Source organism: Artemia franciscana, chromosome 18, assembly GCF_032884065.1.
Source record: "Artemia franciscana chromosome 18, ASM3288406v1, whole genome shotgun sequence".
Classification (NCBI taxonomy): domain Eukaryota; kingdom Metazoa; phylum Arthropoda; class Branchiopoda; order Anostraca; family Artemiidae; genus Artemia; species Artemia franciscana.
This window is the reverse complement of record NC_088880.1, coordinates 9,887,103-9,907,452: the sequence shown is the minus strand read 5'-3', so window position 1 is coordinate 9,907,452 and position 20,350 is coordinate 9,887,103. Positions and strand designations below refer to the sequence as shown.

General features: G+C 33.0%; 1 protein-coding gene across 1 annotated transcript in view; it reads left to right on the top strand.

The window, feature by feature from the left end:
- Positions 1-20,350, top strand: part of LOC136038583 (methionine aminopeptidase 1-like) — a 55,458-nt gene that overhangs the window by 19,111 nt on the left and 15,997 nt on the right. Inside the window, exons 4-6 of the mRNA XM_065721779.1 lie at positions 8,812-8,987; positions 14,975-15,197; positions 18,797-18,928. Coding sequence (XP_065577851.1) covers positions 8,812-8,987; positions 14,975-15,197; positions 18,797-18,928 — 531 coding nt within the window. The remainder of the gene's footprint in view (positions 1-8,811; positions 8,988-14,974; positions 15,198-18,796; positions 18,929-20,350) is intronic.

Below are 20,350 nucleotides of genomic sequence, written 5' to 3'. Positions count from 1 at the left end.
GTAATTTGTGCAGCAGTTTTTTTGTATATCCAAAAAACCAGAGACAAAATCAATCTGTAGCACACAAAAACAATATATCAAAACAGGATTATTACAAATATCCTGAAAAAAAATGCTATTTTGTGGAGCAGGTTTTTTTTATATGTCCAAAAAACCAGAGACAAAATCATTCGTAGTACACCAAATCAATATACCAAAACAGGATTATTACGAATATCCTGAAAAAATGGTAATTTATGCAGCACTTTTTTTTTTATGTGTCCAAAAAACCAGAGACAAAATCATTCGTAGTACACCAAATCAATATACCAAAATAGGATTATTCCGAATATCCTGAAAAAATGGTAATTTATGCAGCAGTTCTTTTTTGTGTCCAAAAAACCAGAGACAAAATCAATCTGTAACACACCAAATCAATATATAAAAACAGGATTATTACGAATATCCTGAAAAAATGGTAATTTATGCAGCATTTTTTTTTTATATGTCCTAAAAACCAGAGACAAAATCATTCGTAGTACACCAAATCAATATATCAAAACAGGATTATTACGAATATCCTGAAAAAATGGTAATTTATGCAGCAGATTTTTTTTATGTGTCCAAAAAACCAGAGACAAAATCAATCTGTAACACACCAAATCAATATACCAAAACAGGATTATTACGAATATCCTGAAAAAATGGTAATTTATGCTGCTTTTTTTATGTGTCCAAAAAACCAGAGACAAAATCAATCTGTAACACACCAAAACAATTTATCAAAACGGGATTATTACGAGCATCATGAAAAGAAATTTGCTAGTTTGTGCCCAATTGTCGTCCAATCACATTTTCTAGCGTTTTCTAGGGTTCAAATACCGTAGGGTTCTAGCGTTTTCTAGGGTTCAAATACCCTAGGGTTCTAGCGTTTTCTAGAGTTCCAATACCCTAGGGTTCTAGGGTTTTCTAGCGTTTTCTAGGGTTCAAATACCCTAGGGTTCTAACGTTTTCTAGGGTTCAAATACCCTAGGGTTCTAGCGTTTTCTAGGGTTCAAATACCCTAGGGTTCTTGCGATTTATAGGGTTCAAATACCCTAGGGTTCTAGCGTTTTCTAGCGTTATCTAGGGTTCAAATACCCTAGGGTTCTAGCGTTTTCTAGGGTTCAAATACCCTAGGGTTCTAGGGTTTTCTAGCGTTTTCTAGGGTTCAAATATAGTTATACCAAGCTTGTACTTGTGTTCTACCATCGTTCTCTCACTCGAGCTATATTTCTTGCCCCTGTGGGACCCCTTATCAAAGACGGAACTGGCTGAAGGTCTGATCAGGTTTCGTCTTTATTTGAAGGGTCTGTCAAGTTTTCCGTTGGATTTTAGGGATAGTTATGCTCTGAGAAAATCTTCAGTTTTCTATCCTCTGGCTGTTGTTAGCTCTTAAGAGTGTGATGTTTTCAAAAGAAGCCTAGATCATTTGTTTCAGTTTAAGACATTTCGTGTTATATACGAATGTTGTTTTGAGTAATTTTGTTCTTTGTATTTGTGTTGTTTAGAAGTTGATTTTCTTTCTTTTCTTATGTTTTTCCTTTTTCACGCTTGTTTCATTTATTTACTTCGCTTCTTTTTATAGTTTTGTAAGCGTTCTTCATTTTTGTATGTTTCTCTTTTTGTATTTGTCTTATACCTCTTTGTTCTGCAGTAATTCAGAGAGATTCTAGGGTTGTTTCCCTGAGAGGTGACTGCTGATTAGGCTATAACGGGGAGGGAATAGTTCCTTAGTCTTGCAAATAGTTGTAGCCTTGTCGACCAAAGCTGATGAAAGGTGCCCCACGTTTGCAATTTAGGGTTACATAAATCTCTAGAAATAATTTTTTTGTCATATATACTATCGGATTTTGGTTAATTTGATGTTCATTTACTTTTTACATAAATGCTCTCCCCGTTATTCATAATTTATTAGTTTTGCATCATATAAATCTTTAGATACTACTACTACTACTAATAACTCGCTGTAGCACCAAGTCGCCTGAGGCCAACACAGCTACGCACGCTCCTCCTCCAACCTAATCTATTTAAAGCCTCCCTCTTTACACCCTCCTGGGAAGTTCCCATTTCCTTTAAATCTTTATTTATGACATCCTCTCAACCCAGACAAGGACGACCTGCTTCCCGTGTAGCCCCAGACGGTTGGCCAAAAAGGACAATCTTCGGTAATCTGTCATCCTTCATCCGTAGAACGTGGCCTAGCCATCTCAACCTTTCTTTCATTATAGCCCCAGAAATCTTTAGATATCTGTGGTATATATATTTATAGTGGCTATGGTGATGTAAATGTACAAACTTAGTGAAGAAAGAGAACAGTCTACGTCTAGCGAAACCACGTTTATACCCAATGTATATGGAGTAATTCAGGTAATTGGCCACTGGTTGGCACCCCAAGAAATGTTTTATGTAGTGGTTTGTGAATATATGGTAGTATACTTGATTGACATTTTTTGTGACTGGCTAGCACTCTTTCACCCATAATAATATACTTAACAGTACAATATACTTGGGTACAAATAATAATACAATAACAATACTATATACTAATATAGTAACAATACAATATACAAAAATACAATAACAATACAATATACAACAATAACAATACAATATTTTATACAATACAGTAACTACAATATACTTTACAATACAATTTACATAACAATATACTTGGTAGTATGTTGATCTAATGTAAGAGACTGTAATCTTATATTTATTTTTTTATTTATTTATTTATTTTCTTTATTTCCCTCAAAAAATGAGGAGTACGCTACAATATAATATAAAGAAAAAACAACTGATAACACTTACAATCAAAACCTATCAAATATTGATCGAACACTTAAAAAAAAAAAAAAAAAAAAAAAAAAAAAAAAAAAAAAAAAAAAAAAAAAAAAAAAAAAAAAAAAAATTTGCTAAATAGATTAGCCTATAAATCATGAAGAGCCAGAACTGTTACTAAAAAACGGAAATAAATTGTGGCCTAAAAGGCTAATTTTCGCCCTATCTTCAAATGTTTTATATTTTTTGTTTATACAGACTACAGGATCCTTCACATTAAGCTTCAAAACAATCTCAGTGTTACTAAAAGAAAGGGGGAAACCAAGTAAAAATTTACAGAATTTAAAATAAGCAACTTTAATTGGCGAAAGATCAGAAGGTCTGAAATTTCGGAAGAGGAGGGACGGGAACAATACGTGAGGCAGAGCAACAGCGCTATACATACGACCAAGGACGTCCCGACGGTAAAGACCCCGAAAACGAATTAAAAGACCAAATGCCTTGCGTAGTTTCATCTGAACATGCTGAACCAGGACTGGTTTGAAATCTCTTTTCGAAGCAGCATAAGGTAATCCCAAATAAGTGACTATTGGCGACGACTGAAAAATAACACCATTGCCGCAATCGAGAGTCGCCCTGACATTATCCTCTAAACAATTTACAACAAAAAATTGACATTTTTCAAAACTGATAGAAAGGCCCAAACCTTTTAAACAATTAATTAAAATATTAAAATTAGAAACAAGACTAGACTTGGACCGGCTTAGAAGGATAATGTCATCAGCATATGCGATGTAAGACAGATTTCGAGATAATGAAACAAACGAGCAGGAAAGAGAATTAAGGGCAGTAGCTAAACAAGAATTGAATATATAAGGAGAAATAATTCCTCCTTGTCTAATTCCTCTACACACTTGAATTAATTTGGAATGAGATGAAGATGAACTCGGACAGATACGGATCTTTAAACCAGAATACCAAGAGCGAAGGACTCGTATGACAGCTAGGGGCAATCCAGCATGGATTAAAGTGAGCAGAGCGGATGCATGAGAAATGTTATCAAAGGCCCCTTTGATATCAATCAAGAGGGCGTAAAGCGGTTGACCAGAGATTCTCGCTTCTTCAATAACTTTGCTGAAAGATGCATGGGCATGGTCACATCCCAAACCTCTCTTGAAACCAACTTGATTAGAACCAGTGTCAAGAATTTCAAGAAGATCCTTCAAACACAACTCAAACACTTTCCCAATCATAGAACCCCTAGTAATTGGCCTCCAGGAACTACAAGATGACAAGTCTTTTTTCCCGCTCTTAGGAATAGGCGTAACTATGCCAATATAGAATGACGATGGTACTAAACCAGTAGTAAGTAAAAGGTTGAAAAATGCCAGTAGAGTAATAAGAAAAGAAGAAGGAGCAAGTTTGAGGTGATTAGCAAATAAGCCATCATGATCCTTAGCCGACTGCGCCTTTAACGTTTTGATTGCTCCACGTAACATATCCTCAGAAATCCTGTAATCATTTGAAAAATTCTTCAACCTTTCATCTAATTGCAACACAACACTGTTAGAATCGTACGAAGTCGACAACTTAGAAAAATAATTTTCCCACTCTTTCAGCGATGGTGTGGAATTAGTATCAGGCATGTTAATCCGCCTATTGCCTCGGAGAACATTCCAAAGGAGATTCTTGTCCTTGTAGTTATCAATATTTGAAGAAGCTTCTTCTATGACCAGGTTATTATGACGACGGAGCTCTGCTTGGAATTCAGCCTGTCTCTTTTTCATTAGCAAAAAAACTGGATGCGAGTCTCTTGGCTTACCGAGGGCCCGCCATTCCCAATACGCTTGTTTAGCCGCCTTATTAGAATTTACCAAAAAAGGATTGACGCTCCAAAAAGGTTTCTGCGCGCCCAATCTTATCCTATTAGTAGGAAAAACTGCCGCAGCACCATACTTTAAGCAATGGATTAATTCAAAATAAAGACAATTAATAGTCAAAGAGGGATTACTATCCATTGAATCCAAACTATCAGGGATATAGACTTTATCAATTAAAGTCCCAACTCTTTCTTGGTAAAGCGGTCTAAAATTTGGATTCCAATCAACCCGATCAAAAAATTTAGGAAGCTTATTACCAGAAAAACGAACTGGGGAAGGGCGAGAAGCCAAAGGGGGTATAAGGAACTGAAGCGGCATGTGGTCACTAACGGGGAAATCTTCGATTACAGTAACCACAGGTAAAGGATCACTTGGGTTAGAAGAAAAAACATGATCAATATTAGTTGTACTACCACTCCAATGAATATAAGTAAAATCCTGGGACTTTGGTAAAACAGAAAAATTAGGAAGACAAGAAGATAAAATTGTACCCCTTTCATTTGCTATATTTGGATCACAGTTAAAATCACCTAAAATATAAGTACGCAAATTTGACTGTAAACTAGAGACAAAACGACTAAGATTAAAACAGCATTGAGTAAACGCATCAAAAGAAATATCATCATGGTAATCAGTCGGAAAATAACAATTAATTAAAACTACGTTTGAAAAACTACAAGCTAAAAAATGTGTATCAATTGCTAGAATAGCTGCATTAAGAGACTTGGGTAAAATAGTAGCTAAACCACCGGAGGGACGTCCACCAGTCGGTGTAGCGGGAACAGCAGAAATGTCATGCTCAGTAGACAGACTAGAAAGCAGATTCAACGAATGATCAAGGAGGTGGTGTTCCTGAAGACATAATAACGATGATTTTTCATTCAAAAAACTATGAAGTACAGGTAATTTCCCTAACACACCATTTGAATTAAAGGACGTAATACAAAGTAATACATTCATTTACAAAATTTCTTTAAAATAAGACACCTAAAGCTGTAAACTGGATGATCATTCGAGCCACAACTGGCGCATTTAACTGGCGCTTCACATGGGGAGTCTTTAGTCGAAATGTGATTACCGCTACATCGGGCACATTTGAAACATTCAGATTTACACTGATTTTGAACATGGTTAAAACTTTGACATTTAAAACAACGCCTAGGCTGAATACGATCACGTTCCACTCGGAAAATCTCATAACCGAATTTGATGCCATGTTTGATATAAAAATGCAGGTATTCTTCTGTTTGAAAAATAACTCTTACAGTTTGCGATTTTCCTAGCCGGTTAAACTCGATTATACCCGGAAAGTCCAATGCGTAGGCACTAACATCAAAATCAATGTCCACACTCCTGATAATTCCAAAAAATCGCCGAGGCTTGGAAGTTATTATGCTTTCAGGAAAATTAACCTTTAGATCACAACTGAGCTTCGATGCATCTTGACATGGTACCGATACCATAACACTATCCTTAGTTGCTTTAACATAACGAATATTTGCACACCCTGTCTTATCAAATTCTTTCTTGCGGCAGACAGGATCCTTCAGTAGGAGAGTGGGTGGGTTTTTTATCACTATGGTCTCTAATGGGACAGTCTTTAGTGGGAGAGGCGGCCATTCATGGTGGGGCATAGTGGGGGGATTGAGATCAAGATCATTGCCAGGCGTTATTTTTTTCTCTAAATTAGATTCGATACGCTCAATAGAAGAAAGTGTTTTTTCAAGCTTTCGGGAATAGTCATAAACAAGTTTATCAAGCCGGACGCTGATGTCAGGCTTTAATACTGGACATTCATTAAAGCTCCGTGGGACGATTACAGGCCATATGAACTGTTTCGAATCAAGTTCTATGATAACACGCATTATGTCCGAGGCAGTAGTCTTTTCAGCTGTTTTTCCTCTCCTTTCTTGCAATCTACCAGCTTTACGACACAGACATGCGAGCAGCGTTTTTGCTACATTCAACTCCTCTAAACGATAGAATCCTGCCATTGCGTTAGATATTTCATCAACACTTATTCCTGCTTTCAACGAATCAAGAGCGAAGAATAATATCGAATTAACTACGACATGCGAAATTCCTGTCTCTGACACAAAAGTCTTATCAAAATCGCATGCATTGACTGGCTGGCTTGTGACGTCAGATATATTGTCACTTGCAATTATCTCAGTGGAATGTTTATTTGGTCTTGAAATAGACTGGATTGACAGGTCCACGCTTCGACTGCATGAATTTTCAGCTACAGAATTAGTATTAGCGGGAATGGATTTTTGACTGCTGATTATCGGGGATATACAGGGATTATTATTAGAGATGCAAGATTCATGTACTTCATCGTTATTTGAACAGATTAAGCAAATCCAATTCGGTTTTTCTTTACGCTCAATTGGGGAAATGCCTGCACACTGTGGGTGAAACATCTCGAGACATTTTGTGCATTGCAGGGTAATCCCCTTGCCACAAGATCGACCACAACCAGGACAAATAAATATTGACATTTCTCACTCCTTAGGTCTGGGGTTAAATAAGCAAGGCCAAAAAAATAAAATCGCCTTTAGCGCTCCATTAAGCTTATAATGCAATAGAATCCTTTATGTAGGTCAATAAGTATAGTAGGGATTATGCATCACTATAATCCCTATTTCGAAATTTTGAGTTTCTTCACATAAAACTTACTGAATTAATAATGTCCATGCAATATCCAATTTAGATGTTGACACTTTGAACTCTGAACTGATACTGAACTCTGAACTCTGAATCTCAGATATATATTTGCATGCACAGTTTGATTAAGGTTACATTGAGTTGGAGGAGGAGTGTGCGTTGCTGTGTTGGCTTCAGGTGGCCTGGTTCTGCGGTGAGTTATTAGTAGTAGTAGTAGTATTAGTTATTAGAAAATAGCGACGAAGACCACACTGCCTTTCCATAACAAACAAATACAAAGTAGAAACAATAGGGAAAATCTTTTCAAGACAGTGGAAATCAGTTCTGTGGATATTTCGGCCATATGTCCAAGGGCCGTCTTCAGCACAATAAGAGAACGAGAGAGAAAATATGTATATATAAGTAAACTTACATTAAATTGTGAGAATTCAAACTAATAATGTATTTTAAAGACTTTTTTAAAAACAGGCCTAGCATCCTTACTTCAACAAAGTTCAACCAGGACATACATCGTTGAAGAAAATGTTAAGGAAATGGGAACTTCCTGGATGGGTGTAAAGAGGGAGGCCTTGAATAGATGAGGTTGGAGGAGGAGCATGCGTGGCTGTGTTGGCCTCAGAAGGGTTGGTGCTATAGTGAGTTATTAGTAATAGTAATAGTATAGGTTTTTACTTGGTGTTTGCATAGTTTCAAGCTAATTTGTTTCGAGCTACTGTCTGACAATAGTGGCATCAAACACAAACTTGAATTGTAGAATATAATAAAAAAATATTAACCAAATACTATTTTTGACTGGCTAAAAAATGTAGTTACTAAACACTGTATTTGCTGATATTTTCACCTTACTTTTCTTCTTTACTTATGGTTGCTTTTCAAATTGTCTCTGTTGTCTGCTATCATCTAAATCAAAGAGTATAGGTAACTTATAGGAGTCCAAACTGCTGGTGGTTTAAGAAAAAAACCATCAACGCCATCTAACATTTGGCGACACTTGGCTTTTGTTCAGTGTAATAATAGGAATATTAATTTAATTAGTGTAATTGGTAATGTCGAGGTAGTAATAAGTGCCTGATCTTAATCCCTGACAGAAAATACGGTTACAAAGCTTGAAAAACTGCCAAGTGTCGCCAGATGCTAGATGTCGTTAATAGTTTTTTTCGATACTAGCGTTAGTTCCCACTATTATAAGTTACCCATACTCTTTGATCCAAAAGACAAATGACAAGGATCACCTTGTACATTTTCGAACAAGCTTTTTGTTAAGTCCTCGCTTGGAAATTTTCTCACCCTACGACGCATGCCTCAAATTCGTCTTCTTGCTTGTTTTGCCGCAAAAGGGTTATTCGTAATCTGGGTTATTATGTCAGTTTAGTATTGAATAATAATTTTTTTTTTAACCCACTTTTCTATCTTGTTATACATAATCTTTGGGGCAGTAGTGACGATTTTGTCCTAATTCTAGGTTCACTAAGACCTTACCCTCAAACTCCTAGAAGAAGTGTCCCTACTTCAATAGAAAGGCCGGATTATGCCAATCATAAAGAAGGAATATCTCTGTCAGAACAATCATTTAGGGGAACAGCTGTTATAAAACAGTTAGATGATGATGAAATTGATGCAATGAGAGTAGCATGTAAGGTAAGTTAATGGAAAGATTGTTTATGTATGAACTCTTTTCCCTGTGCGTAATCCTTACCAGGTAATTTAGACTTAGTAGTGACCCATGTATAATATACAGTTCTTTGATATGTATATCAAAGAAATGGGTATTTTGTAAATGGGTATTAATGTAAGTTAATGGGCAGATGCGTATTTATGAACTGTTTTCCCTGTGCGTAAACCTGACAAGATAAGTTAGACTTTAGTAGTGACTCTTGCATACTATACATTTCTTTGATATGTATATCAAAGACATGGGTATTTTGTAACTGGGTATTAAGGTAAGTTAATGGGCAGATCCGTATTTATGAACTGTTTTCCCTGTGCGTAATCCTTACAGGATGAGCTAGACTTTAGTAGTGACTTATGTACAATATACATTTCTCTGATATTTTCTCAAAGGAAAATATAAAATTGGTTCTTTGTTATGACTATTTCTCACTATTTCCAGATTTAGGTATCGGGGCATCTTTCTTCGTGGGAGGGGGGTTAAAGTAGAAATGAAAAATTATTTTGTGTATTGTTTGTCAGCTTTAACTACGCCACTGTTTCTCATTTTTTTGGTAGGAAATCACAAAAAAGCACACTCGTATTTTTTAATCAAAGTCAAATGTTTACTTTTATTGTAAAAATCAATATGATATTGTTTAAGTCTTTTTTGAGGAAAGGGAACACTTTAAAAATACTTAAGTCTACCAAACGATAGAACTAAGTCATTATTATAAACAGGAATAAAAATATCGCCTTGCTTTCTCAGACATGCTGAAAAACATAAAACATGGAAAAGATAGTCAGAGGGTCTGAGCTTCATATAAGCATTAAGATCAAAGCAAAGACGTAGCGTTCAAAGTGTTACCACTCCTTTTTGTTTTACCTGGTTTACTTTAAGACAGATTCCCTCTTATTCGATTTTGAAAATCAGATCAGTCACTTGGTTTTCTCTTTTCATATATCGGTCTTTCCCTCTTATTTCCCTCTTATTCGATTTTGAAAATCAGATCAGTCACTTGGTTTTCTCTTTTCATATATCGGTCTTTCCCTCTTATTTCCCTCTTATTCGATTTTGAAAATCAGATCAGTCACTTGGTTTCCTCTTTTCATTTATCGGTCTTTCCCTCTTATTTCCCTCTTATTCGATTTTGAAAATCAGATCAGTCACTTGGTTTCCTCTTTTCATTTATCGGTCTTTCCCTCTTATTTCCCTCTTATTCGATTTTGAAAATCAGATCAGTCACTTGGTTTTCTCTTTTCATATATCGGTCTTTTTTAATTTAATTTCTAACACACCAGGTTGCAAAAGTTAAAAGAAAAAGTTTCGACCACCGTTTGTCAGCTCAGGTGTCTCGAGGGTTTTCCACAGAATCTTTGATCCTTGTTACTAAGATGTGTCAGGGATTAGGGACCTCTGCGATATTTTTTTGTCTTCATCTTAGTGCTGAATATACTTTGTCAGCTTAATAGTATATAACATTAGAAATAACGTATCATAACTAATATTTTATGTCACACTTTAAATATTTTTTGCACGTTAAATTAATTTATTATGCTTTTTTATTCATTGTTTTAGATTATCTGATACTTTCTCATGGAACCTCTAGAATACTTTGCGAAAACCTCTGGTAAGTTTGAGCTGGATAATCAGGGTTATAAATATCGCTTCTCTAATATTAAAAAAAAAGAGTATGATTAATTTCCAGAAAACCCAAAACACATAAATTTCTTTATAGATTTAAAGATTTTTTTTCTAGTATTTCCAGTACCTCCTCTCTAGTATCTCCATTTTTTTCCATTACCTCCATCTTAAAATTAGGTCAAGCAGTGATCACCGTATATTTGAAGCTTAGAATACAATAATAACTATACAGTGTAATAACTAATATATAATAACAATATAAACTAATATATAATCAAATAAAATTTTAAAGAGTTATAATATGCAATAATATAAAAACTTAATATAAAATATAAAAATAATATAATAACTTTGTGTAAAATATAAAATCTAATATATAGTAATAGCAATATAAATACAAATGACTAATACAATAATAGAAAAAATACCTTCCAAAAAGATGTTTTCCGCAACAGCTACCCCCCCCCCCCTTAACTGATTCAATACAAAAAGAAGTAAATTCCTGAGCTGGTCTAGTTACATAATTAAAAAAAAATAGTGCCCCTTTATGATCTTTTTAATAATCATATTAAAATGTAGCATTTTAATTTGAAAATATAACTAATTTTTGTAATTATCATACTGCTACTACTACTCCTACCAACACCTCTACTGCTGCTGCTATTACGACTACTATTTCTGCTGTGAACGATTTTGTTACCTTATGCTTATTTATTGATGGTTGTTTATGCTGGTTTTACGCCAGTAGCGATTTTAGGCCTCAAAATCGGGGAGGGGAGAGCATATCATAAGTGTAAAAATGTAGAATAAAAGAAACTTAATGTTGGATGTTAGAAAAACTGGAGAGGGACAGGTGCCCCTCCCCCCTGTCGAAGTCTAGAACCACCACTTAGGCCTAGAACCAGGCCTATCAAATAAGAAAAAATTATTGGATTGTATTTTTGCTCACCCTTGGTTTAATATACCTCTTTACTTTTCTTTGGAAAACTTCTTTTGTGGAAAATTTTTTTTTAACTAAAATTTAAAAAAAAAAGTATACTCTGGAATGCAGGGGAAACTAGGTAAACTTAAAAAAATAGTCACAGATTAAAAAAAATACTTCAAAAGAAAAAAAACGACCTTGAAATAAGAAAACGGAGTTAACAGGGGAGATAACCTTTTGAAATTGAGTCAAGCAATGAATTTGAATATAAAGGATGATATAAAAGCCCCTTATAGTTTTTTATCTCGGAGTGACTGTACGGGCCTTTCTTCCTTGGATTATCCTTTGATGTTTTTTTTTTTTGCTTGAGGCTTCTCTTTTATCATTTTCCCATTTCCTTTTTTTTAGCCTCAGTCGAAATCCGCTATCCGAGGCTTTATTCTCTTGTATTTTAAAGTTATTTATAGCATTCATAAATTAAATTAAAAGGCTCTATAGTTCAGGCTCCTCGCTTTCTATGTTAATTACAATATATATTATCTAAACTCTACATACGGGATTTATCTTTCTAATGGCTCATAAATTCCCCTCTATTGCTTTAGTTTTATTCCAAGCAAAGTTGTTTAGTTAAGTACTAAACGCTTAGTTTCAAGAATAGGCCTTGATACATCAGTAAGAAAATGCTGAACATGTACACTCTCCAGGAAATTAATATCCTTTGGTACATTAATGTTTTGAAGAATTTTGCATTGAGTTACGGTTGTCATCCATGGTACATCCTTATTATTCCTGGTAATTTTCTTTTTTCTTGGTGAACAAAGAGAAATTGATAGAAAGAAAACTTGGAGTTGTCCCTTTGAAAAGCAGTGCCGGCCTTTGGGGTTGGCAAGTAATGCAACCGCACCGGGTCACGTGCTAACAGGGCCAAACATGCTAGGAATTACAATCACGATAGGGTACTAAAACGTGTTGATAAATTTAAATATCTTGGAATTATTTTGGATGAAAATCTGTCTTTCCGTGAACACGTGAAAACACTGTCTCTAAAAATCTCGCGAAATATCGGCATTCTTTCTCGTTTACGCCATTTTTTCCCAAGGAACATTTTAAAGACAGTATATTTTTCTTTTGTTAATCCATATTTTCTTTATTGTGTTTCTGTTTGGGCATCTACTTTTCCTTCAACGTTTAAACCTCTGCAAACCCTACAAAATAAAGCCCTTAGATTAATGTTTAATGCTAATAATAGATCCTCAGTTAGCCATCTTTATGGATCTACTGGTTTCTTCTCTGTTCATCAACATCATTTTACTGCCATTTCTAATACTTGCCACAATTATGTTTTTGGACAACTTTCACTAAATTTCCCAAGATTATTCCCGACAAATTCACAATTCCACAATTACCCAACATCTCATAGTTCTGATTTCTCTTTTGAAATTAGGCCAACGGTGTGAGCGGGATTTAGTTTGCGTCATATTGGTCCAAAAGTTTGGAATTTAATCCCAATAGCTGTGAAAAATTGTAATGATAAAAACCAATTTCTGAAGTTATTAAGAAATCATGTTGCTAGTCTCCCATAATATTTTCCGTTGTGAGTGTTGAAGTTTGATTTCCGTAAGAAGTGCACATTAGATTAAGCCAAAGTAATGACGGTTATTTCTTTTGTTTGTGTTTTTTTTATTTAAAAAAAAACCCGCTTAAGCATGCCATTAGGCATTTGCGCTGTTTGTTTAAATGGTTTAATTCTTGTTGTAAATAAACATGTATCTATCTATCTATCTATCTATCACGTGAGTGATTTTGTTGACTTCGCGAGGGGCCTCAGAGAAAAAGTCATGGAATTTACGGCTGGGTTTCCCAATTATTTTTCCTTTATTTGGAACAGGACCAGTGGTTATAAAACTGTCAGTACTCGCTAATACTGTTAAAACCGCTTTGTTACGGCCTTTTAGCCCTGGTTACCAGATAAATATCCTTTTCTTTTATTTCTCTAGCTTGTTATTCAAGCAATGGCTACCAGGACCCGACAAAGGCTGTATGCAGCAGCCTTTGTCGTTGTGCTGTTATTATCTGCCGTCTTATGGAAACCACAACATTCCTGCTGAACAGTAGGAATCACATTTTTACCGCTTTCGTTGGAAGCTGCATTATTATTGCTCCTGCTACATAATGACCACTACGTCAGGCCACGCACAGTGGCGGCTGAACGTCGCTCACCAATAAGGCTGCCTCTGGAGAAAAGAAACAATACCATTTATTGCTACCTGGTAAATGATAAAATTAACCACAAAACCAAGTAAAAACATTGGCTACGTATATTCATTTTGACAATAAATTAACTAATGGGGTATATATATAGTGGTATTAAAGCAAAAGTATCTGTTTTCTTGATGAAAATAGGAAACTTTATCAAAATAATCTTACATCTTTAGTTGAAACCCAGATTGTAATAAATTTAATTTGTTTTTGAAACTTACCTCCGCCCGCTTTTGTAAGATCTAAAAATAAAAATAAATCTCAAAAGGTGAGTAAAACTGTCCATTAGAAGTATTTTTAAAGAAGAAGAAAATATACTCTAAAAGGATCAATATTCTCTTTGGGAATGAATGTCACTTTCTCATTAGCTTGAAGAGCTTGGAAGGAGCAAAATCTGCAGAAGTTGGAGTTAGGACGGAGGAAAGAGAACGAAACCCCTCCCATTTGTTGCGTTCATGCGAATGGTTGCACATTACTGAAAACTTTGTACAACATATGCCAAATTGATCACTGCTGGTATTTGGTTGATTTTCAGAAAAAAATAAGGATTATTATTTTCTCTATGGAAATATCGAAAATGATTTGTTTCCAGTAAAGCGCCAGCTATCACTGTAAGATTAAAAGCGGAGAGCGGGGAACTTTGAAAATTCAAAATTTTTTGCTAAGTTAATTTCTTTTAAGACGAAGTGTATTTTTTTTTTAATGCCTTCTTAAAAAAACGTTCTAAAAATCTTTGATTCTGGTTTACTAGCAAATGAAGTGGCAGTGTGTTTAAGAAATCGTTTATTTATAATTCCTAATTTTCTTAATTAATTAATTTTAATCTTAATTATTTTTTTTTAATCTTAATTAATTTTCTTAATTTATAATTCCTAATTTTCTTCGTAAAGGATATTTAGTTCCTAAAAAAATCATGATTCTAACAAATCACTGCAGCACCAAGCCGCCAGTGGCCAACATAGCTACGCACGCTCCTCCTCTATCCCAATCTATTCAAAGCCTCCTTCTTTACAACCTCCAAGGTCCTATCTTTGAAAGTTGTATTCTCAAAGTGGGACTAAGAAATATTTCTAAACAGCATACTAAGAAAGAAAAAATTGTTCTAAAAAACACCAATTTTTTGTGTGCAAAAATTCAGATTCCGTTTTTCAGTTAGCCAGAGAAGTTTTGGAAGAAGGAGCTAAAGCTGTGGAAGGAGGAGTCACGACAGAAGAAATAGATCGAATCATTCATGAGGCAACACTAGAAAGAGATTGTTATCCGTCTCCTTTAAACTATTATGAATTTCCTAAATCATGTTGTACCTCTGTGAATGAAGTCATTTGTCATGGAATTCCTGACCTTCGACCTTTGCAAAATGGGGATATCTGTAATTGTAAGCATTATTTTTTTTATGATATAGAGCTATCATGTTGAAAATTGTCTTTGAATTAAGTATTGTAGTTAAGCTAATGAAGTTATTTCATGTGGCACCGACCGTGCATCATTTCATTAGTTGCACCGTTGCACCGATGGTGCAACGAATCAACGGTGCAACGAATGACTAATAATAGGCACCGACCGTGCATCATTTCTTTCACTCTGCTGCAGAATTTCTTTCTCTTAACTAAATTTAACAAGGTCACTAGAACTTTCATTTTCAATTTGAATTATCCCCTTTCCCAATATTCTACGGCGTTTTGCCCGACTAATTTTCTTTGGTAATGAATTTATCTGATGTAGAATTCCAAATTTGATCTGGTAGTAAAAACAGGAAAAGTTGCGTAATTAGGCCACTGTTTTTCAAATTATTAGTGCTTCTTTTGGAATAATCTATCATATAAATTAGCTTAAAATACCATTTGGAATAAGTTTAAGGTTTTTCCATCACATAAGGAAACGTATTAAGTAAACAATTCTTATTTCATGCTATGAAAAATAATCCTAGATAATATACTTTGTCGGGAAAGAACCTGTATATTCATTTCTTTCCTTCTATTTCTAGTTTTGCAATAACATTTAAAAAAAATACATGCTTTTGATAAGTGCTTTGTCTGTTTTCAAATTTGTGCGGAAAGAAATGCCATGTTACACTTTTTTTTATAGATTGCAGGATCCTTGCCGTTGGTGTTAAATGCGAAGTTTCTAGAAGTTTAAAAAAAGAAAAAAATAAATAAACACAAAGACAAGTGACAGAATAGATGAGGAATATATAAGTTGAAACCAAATAAAATACTTGCTAAACAAATTTGGGCTATATAGTTGCACATTAGAGGAAGGGGTTGGGGGCAAAGTATAGCAGATATGCATGCAAAATGTGTTAATTACACTTATTCTGCATATTGTCAGGTAAGAATTGATTTCTAACTTCATATTGTCCAAATACTTTACCCCCGCCCTCCCTAATATTTAAATATATAGCCGAAATCATATGTTTTCCATCTATTCTGTCACTGTCTTTGTCTCTTTGTTGTTTTTCTTTAACTAACAAATACAAAGCTGAAATAATAGGGAAAATCTTTTCAAGACAGTGGAAATCAATCCATAGAATTGATTTCCATTGTCTTGAAGAGATTTTCCCTATTGTTTCAACTTTATATTTGTTTGTTATGGAAAGGCAGTGTGGTCTTCGTCGCTATTTCTTTTAACTTCTAGAAACTTCGCGCTTAATACAAACGCCAAGGATCCTGCCATCTATAGCGACAAACATTATTGTTTTTTAATTTTTGATGTATTAAGAAATAAATAAATAAAAAGAATTTGTAACATGGCTTTTCTTTCAGCACAAATATTGAAAACGGACAAAACGCTTATCAAAAGCAAGGCTTTTTTCAAAAATTTTATTGCAAACCTGAAAAAAGAAAAGGAAGCGAAAAGAGGTTCTCCCCCTGCAAAATATGTTAACTAAGACTATTTTGCATATTATGAAATAAGAATTGTTTTCTTAACATGTTATCTCACGTACATAACATACACTTAAACCCACCATTTAAATACCAGTTACGTTACCTAAATCAGTTCGACTCAGTTATGCTACCTAAAATCCTACTGCTAAGGCTTAATCTTTTGTTTGCCTCAATAATTCTACCAAATTTGTACATAACTCACTATGTATAACTCATTTAAGCGGCCTAATTATTATACGATTTTTTTCTATGTGGATCATGCAACTGGTACATCAACATTAAGTCTAAATTACCATGTATTTATCAGTTATCCCTCTTAACACAAGCTGCCTAAAAATAATTTTGTTTGGGTTTCCTTAACAAAAAACTTGGTCAAGAAGGGGTAATAATAGTCAGTATAGCTTTTCTCGTTTCATTTTTAGTGGATTTTTATTATTTATTTTTTTCGTCACACTTAGCCGTTTCATTCTCAGAAGTTATTTATGAACATCTTCTATACATAACTCACTCGTGCCACCTAAATTATGCATGAATTTCTGGGCTAATTAAAGTTGTGTAACTCTGTGTCATTTCTCGTTTTGTTTCCTTATGAATTTGAAAGAAATACAGCCTACCATCACAAAGAAAGGACATTTTTGAAAAATAGAATGGATCTGTCGCCAGTGTTTGAAGAAGGCAAACGATCATTTGTATTTTTCCCCGTTATCCAATAAGATGTCGTCAGCGTTGAAAAAGAAAGAATCTAAATCAAAAAAGGAAACATAGAAAAATAAAAGGAAAATAAAGATAATAAAAGTAAAATAAAACGCTTTGAAATAGAAAGAATCTGAAACGTGAAAGGAAAAATAATATAAAAGGAAAAACAAAATAAAATAAAAATAATAAAGAAAAAATATAAGGAACAAACCTTAGAAAAACAAAACGAAAAAACCCAAAATCAAAGTAGAATTAAAGAATGTGATCAGACCTTGGCTGTATCCTGGATTTTTTTTTTTGGGGGGGGGAATGTTTTACACAGGGATTTTCATTTTTAGGGGGAGGAGGATTCGCAAAAATAAAAAAATAAACTCATAGAAAAATTGTTTATATACATTTTTGTTACGTTTTTACGAGTCAGACAAATATTTATTTTTTTTGGGGGGGGGATGAGTCTTGGGATATCAATATAAGAAAAAATGAATGGAAAGTATGAAGCCACAAAGAGCTGTAAGAACAACAATTGAAGTGCCTGGGTATACAATAACAACATGTTTTGCTCCCACGTTAGTTGTATTTATACCTGAAAACTGTAATTTTCTTAAAAAATTTTAATTTAAAAAGTTTTTAGGGCGGTACCACATTTTTGTCAATGAACTCGCTTTGAACTTTGAAAAAAAAAAAAAAACTAGTTAGTTATCACTGTCCTTTGTACTTAAAGCTATCATTGTATTTACTTATTAGTATTATATTTAATTATTGTTTTTATTATTTTTTTATTATATTTAAGCTGTATTTGTACTTTAAGCATATCAATATTAGAAAGAAATGTCAACTCAAAAATGCAAGGAGTTATTTAGAATTCAAGCAATCAAATTTCTTTTTCAATGTCTTTGGTACTTCAAGCTATCATGAGCATGTCAATATTGACAAAAATTTGAGCATAGAAAGCCAATAGAGCAAAGACTTAAATACTAAAATTCAGCAGAAAGGAATTACAATATCTTTGCCGAAAGACAAATTTATTTTTAAGTGAAGTAAATTCTCTTAACAGTGTAAACATCCAAAACACACCATGTACTTTATTTAATGTTTTGTTTATCTACTTGTTTTGTCAATCTAATTTGTTTTCTTTTTTTTACATGAGCATAAACAACAGGTAGAACAACAGGGATTTTTGTTATTTTGTAAGACAGTGAAACTCACACCTTAAATAAATATTTTGACCCTATATTCAAGGGCCGACACTTAGATATAGGATCAAAATGTTCATCTTTAGTTTGAGTTCCCATGTCTTAGAAACAAAAATCTATATTTTTTTACCTGTTGTTTGTGTTTATTATAGAAAGGTAGTGTCGTATTCGTCGCTATTTACTTTTATTTTACTTTTTAGTGGATGTGACTGTTTATCATCACGGTTATCATGGTGACTTAAATGAAACTCTATTCGTTGGGGAAGTCTCTGAAAAGGCTAAGAAATTAGTTCAGACTACCTATGAGTGCCTCCAAAAAGCCCAATCATTAAGTAAGTTTTTCAAAAATAGTCAATATGTTCTATTGTTGCACATATATATATATATATATATATATATATATATATATATATATATATATATATATATATATATATATATATAAATTCACTGGGTAGCTCTGTGAATATTGGTGAAGTAGTAGTCAAGACGTTTTGTCCAAAGATTAGTTGAACTACTTAGGCTGAATGGTCTATTTTTGCTATATATATATATATATATATATATATATATATATATATATATATATATATATATATATATATATATATATATATAAATTCACTGGGTAGCTCTGTGAATATTGGTGAAGTAGTAGTCAAGACGTTTTGTCCAAAGATTAGTTGAACTACTTAGGCTGAATGGTCTATTTTTGCTATATATATATATATATATATATATATATATATATATATATATATATATATATATATATATATATATATATATATATATATATAAATTCACTGGGTAGCTCTGTGAATATTGGTGAAGTAGTAGTCAAGACGTTTTGTCCAAAGATTAGTTGAACTACTTAGGCTGAATGGTCTATTTTTGCTATATATATATATATATATATATATATATATATATATATATATATATATATATATATATATATATATATATATATATATATATATATATATATATAAATTCACTGGGTAGCTCTGTGAATATTGGTGAAGTAGTAGTCAAGACGTTTTGTCCAAAGATTAGTTGAACTACTTAGGCTGAATGGTCTATTTTTGCTATATATATATATATATATATATATATATATATATATATATATATATATATATATATATATATATATATATATATATATATATATATATATATATATATATATATATATATATAAATTCACTGGGTAGCTCTGTGAATATTGGTGAAGTAGTAGTCAAGACGTTTTGTCCAAAGATTAGTTGAACTACTTAGGCTGAATGGTCTATTTTTGCTATATATATATATATATATATATATATATATATATATATATATATATATATATATATATATATATATATATATATATATATATAAATTCACTGGGTAGCTCTGTGAATATTGGTGAAGTAGTAGTCAAGACGTTTTGTCCAAAGATTAGTTGAACTACTTAGGCTGAATGGTCTATTTTTGCTATATATATATATATATATATATATATATATATATATATATATATATATATATATATATATATATATATATATATAAATTCACTGGGTAGCTCTGTGAATATTGGTGAAGTAGTAGTCAAGACGTTTTGTCCGAAGATTAGTTGAACTACTTAGGCTGAATGGTCTATTTTTGCTATATATATATATATATATATATATATATATATATATATATATATATATATATATATATATATATATATATATATATATATATATATATATATA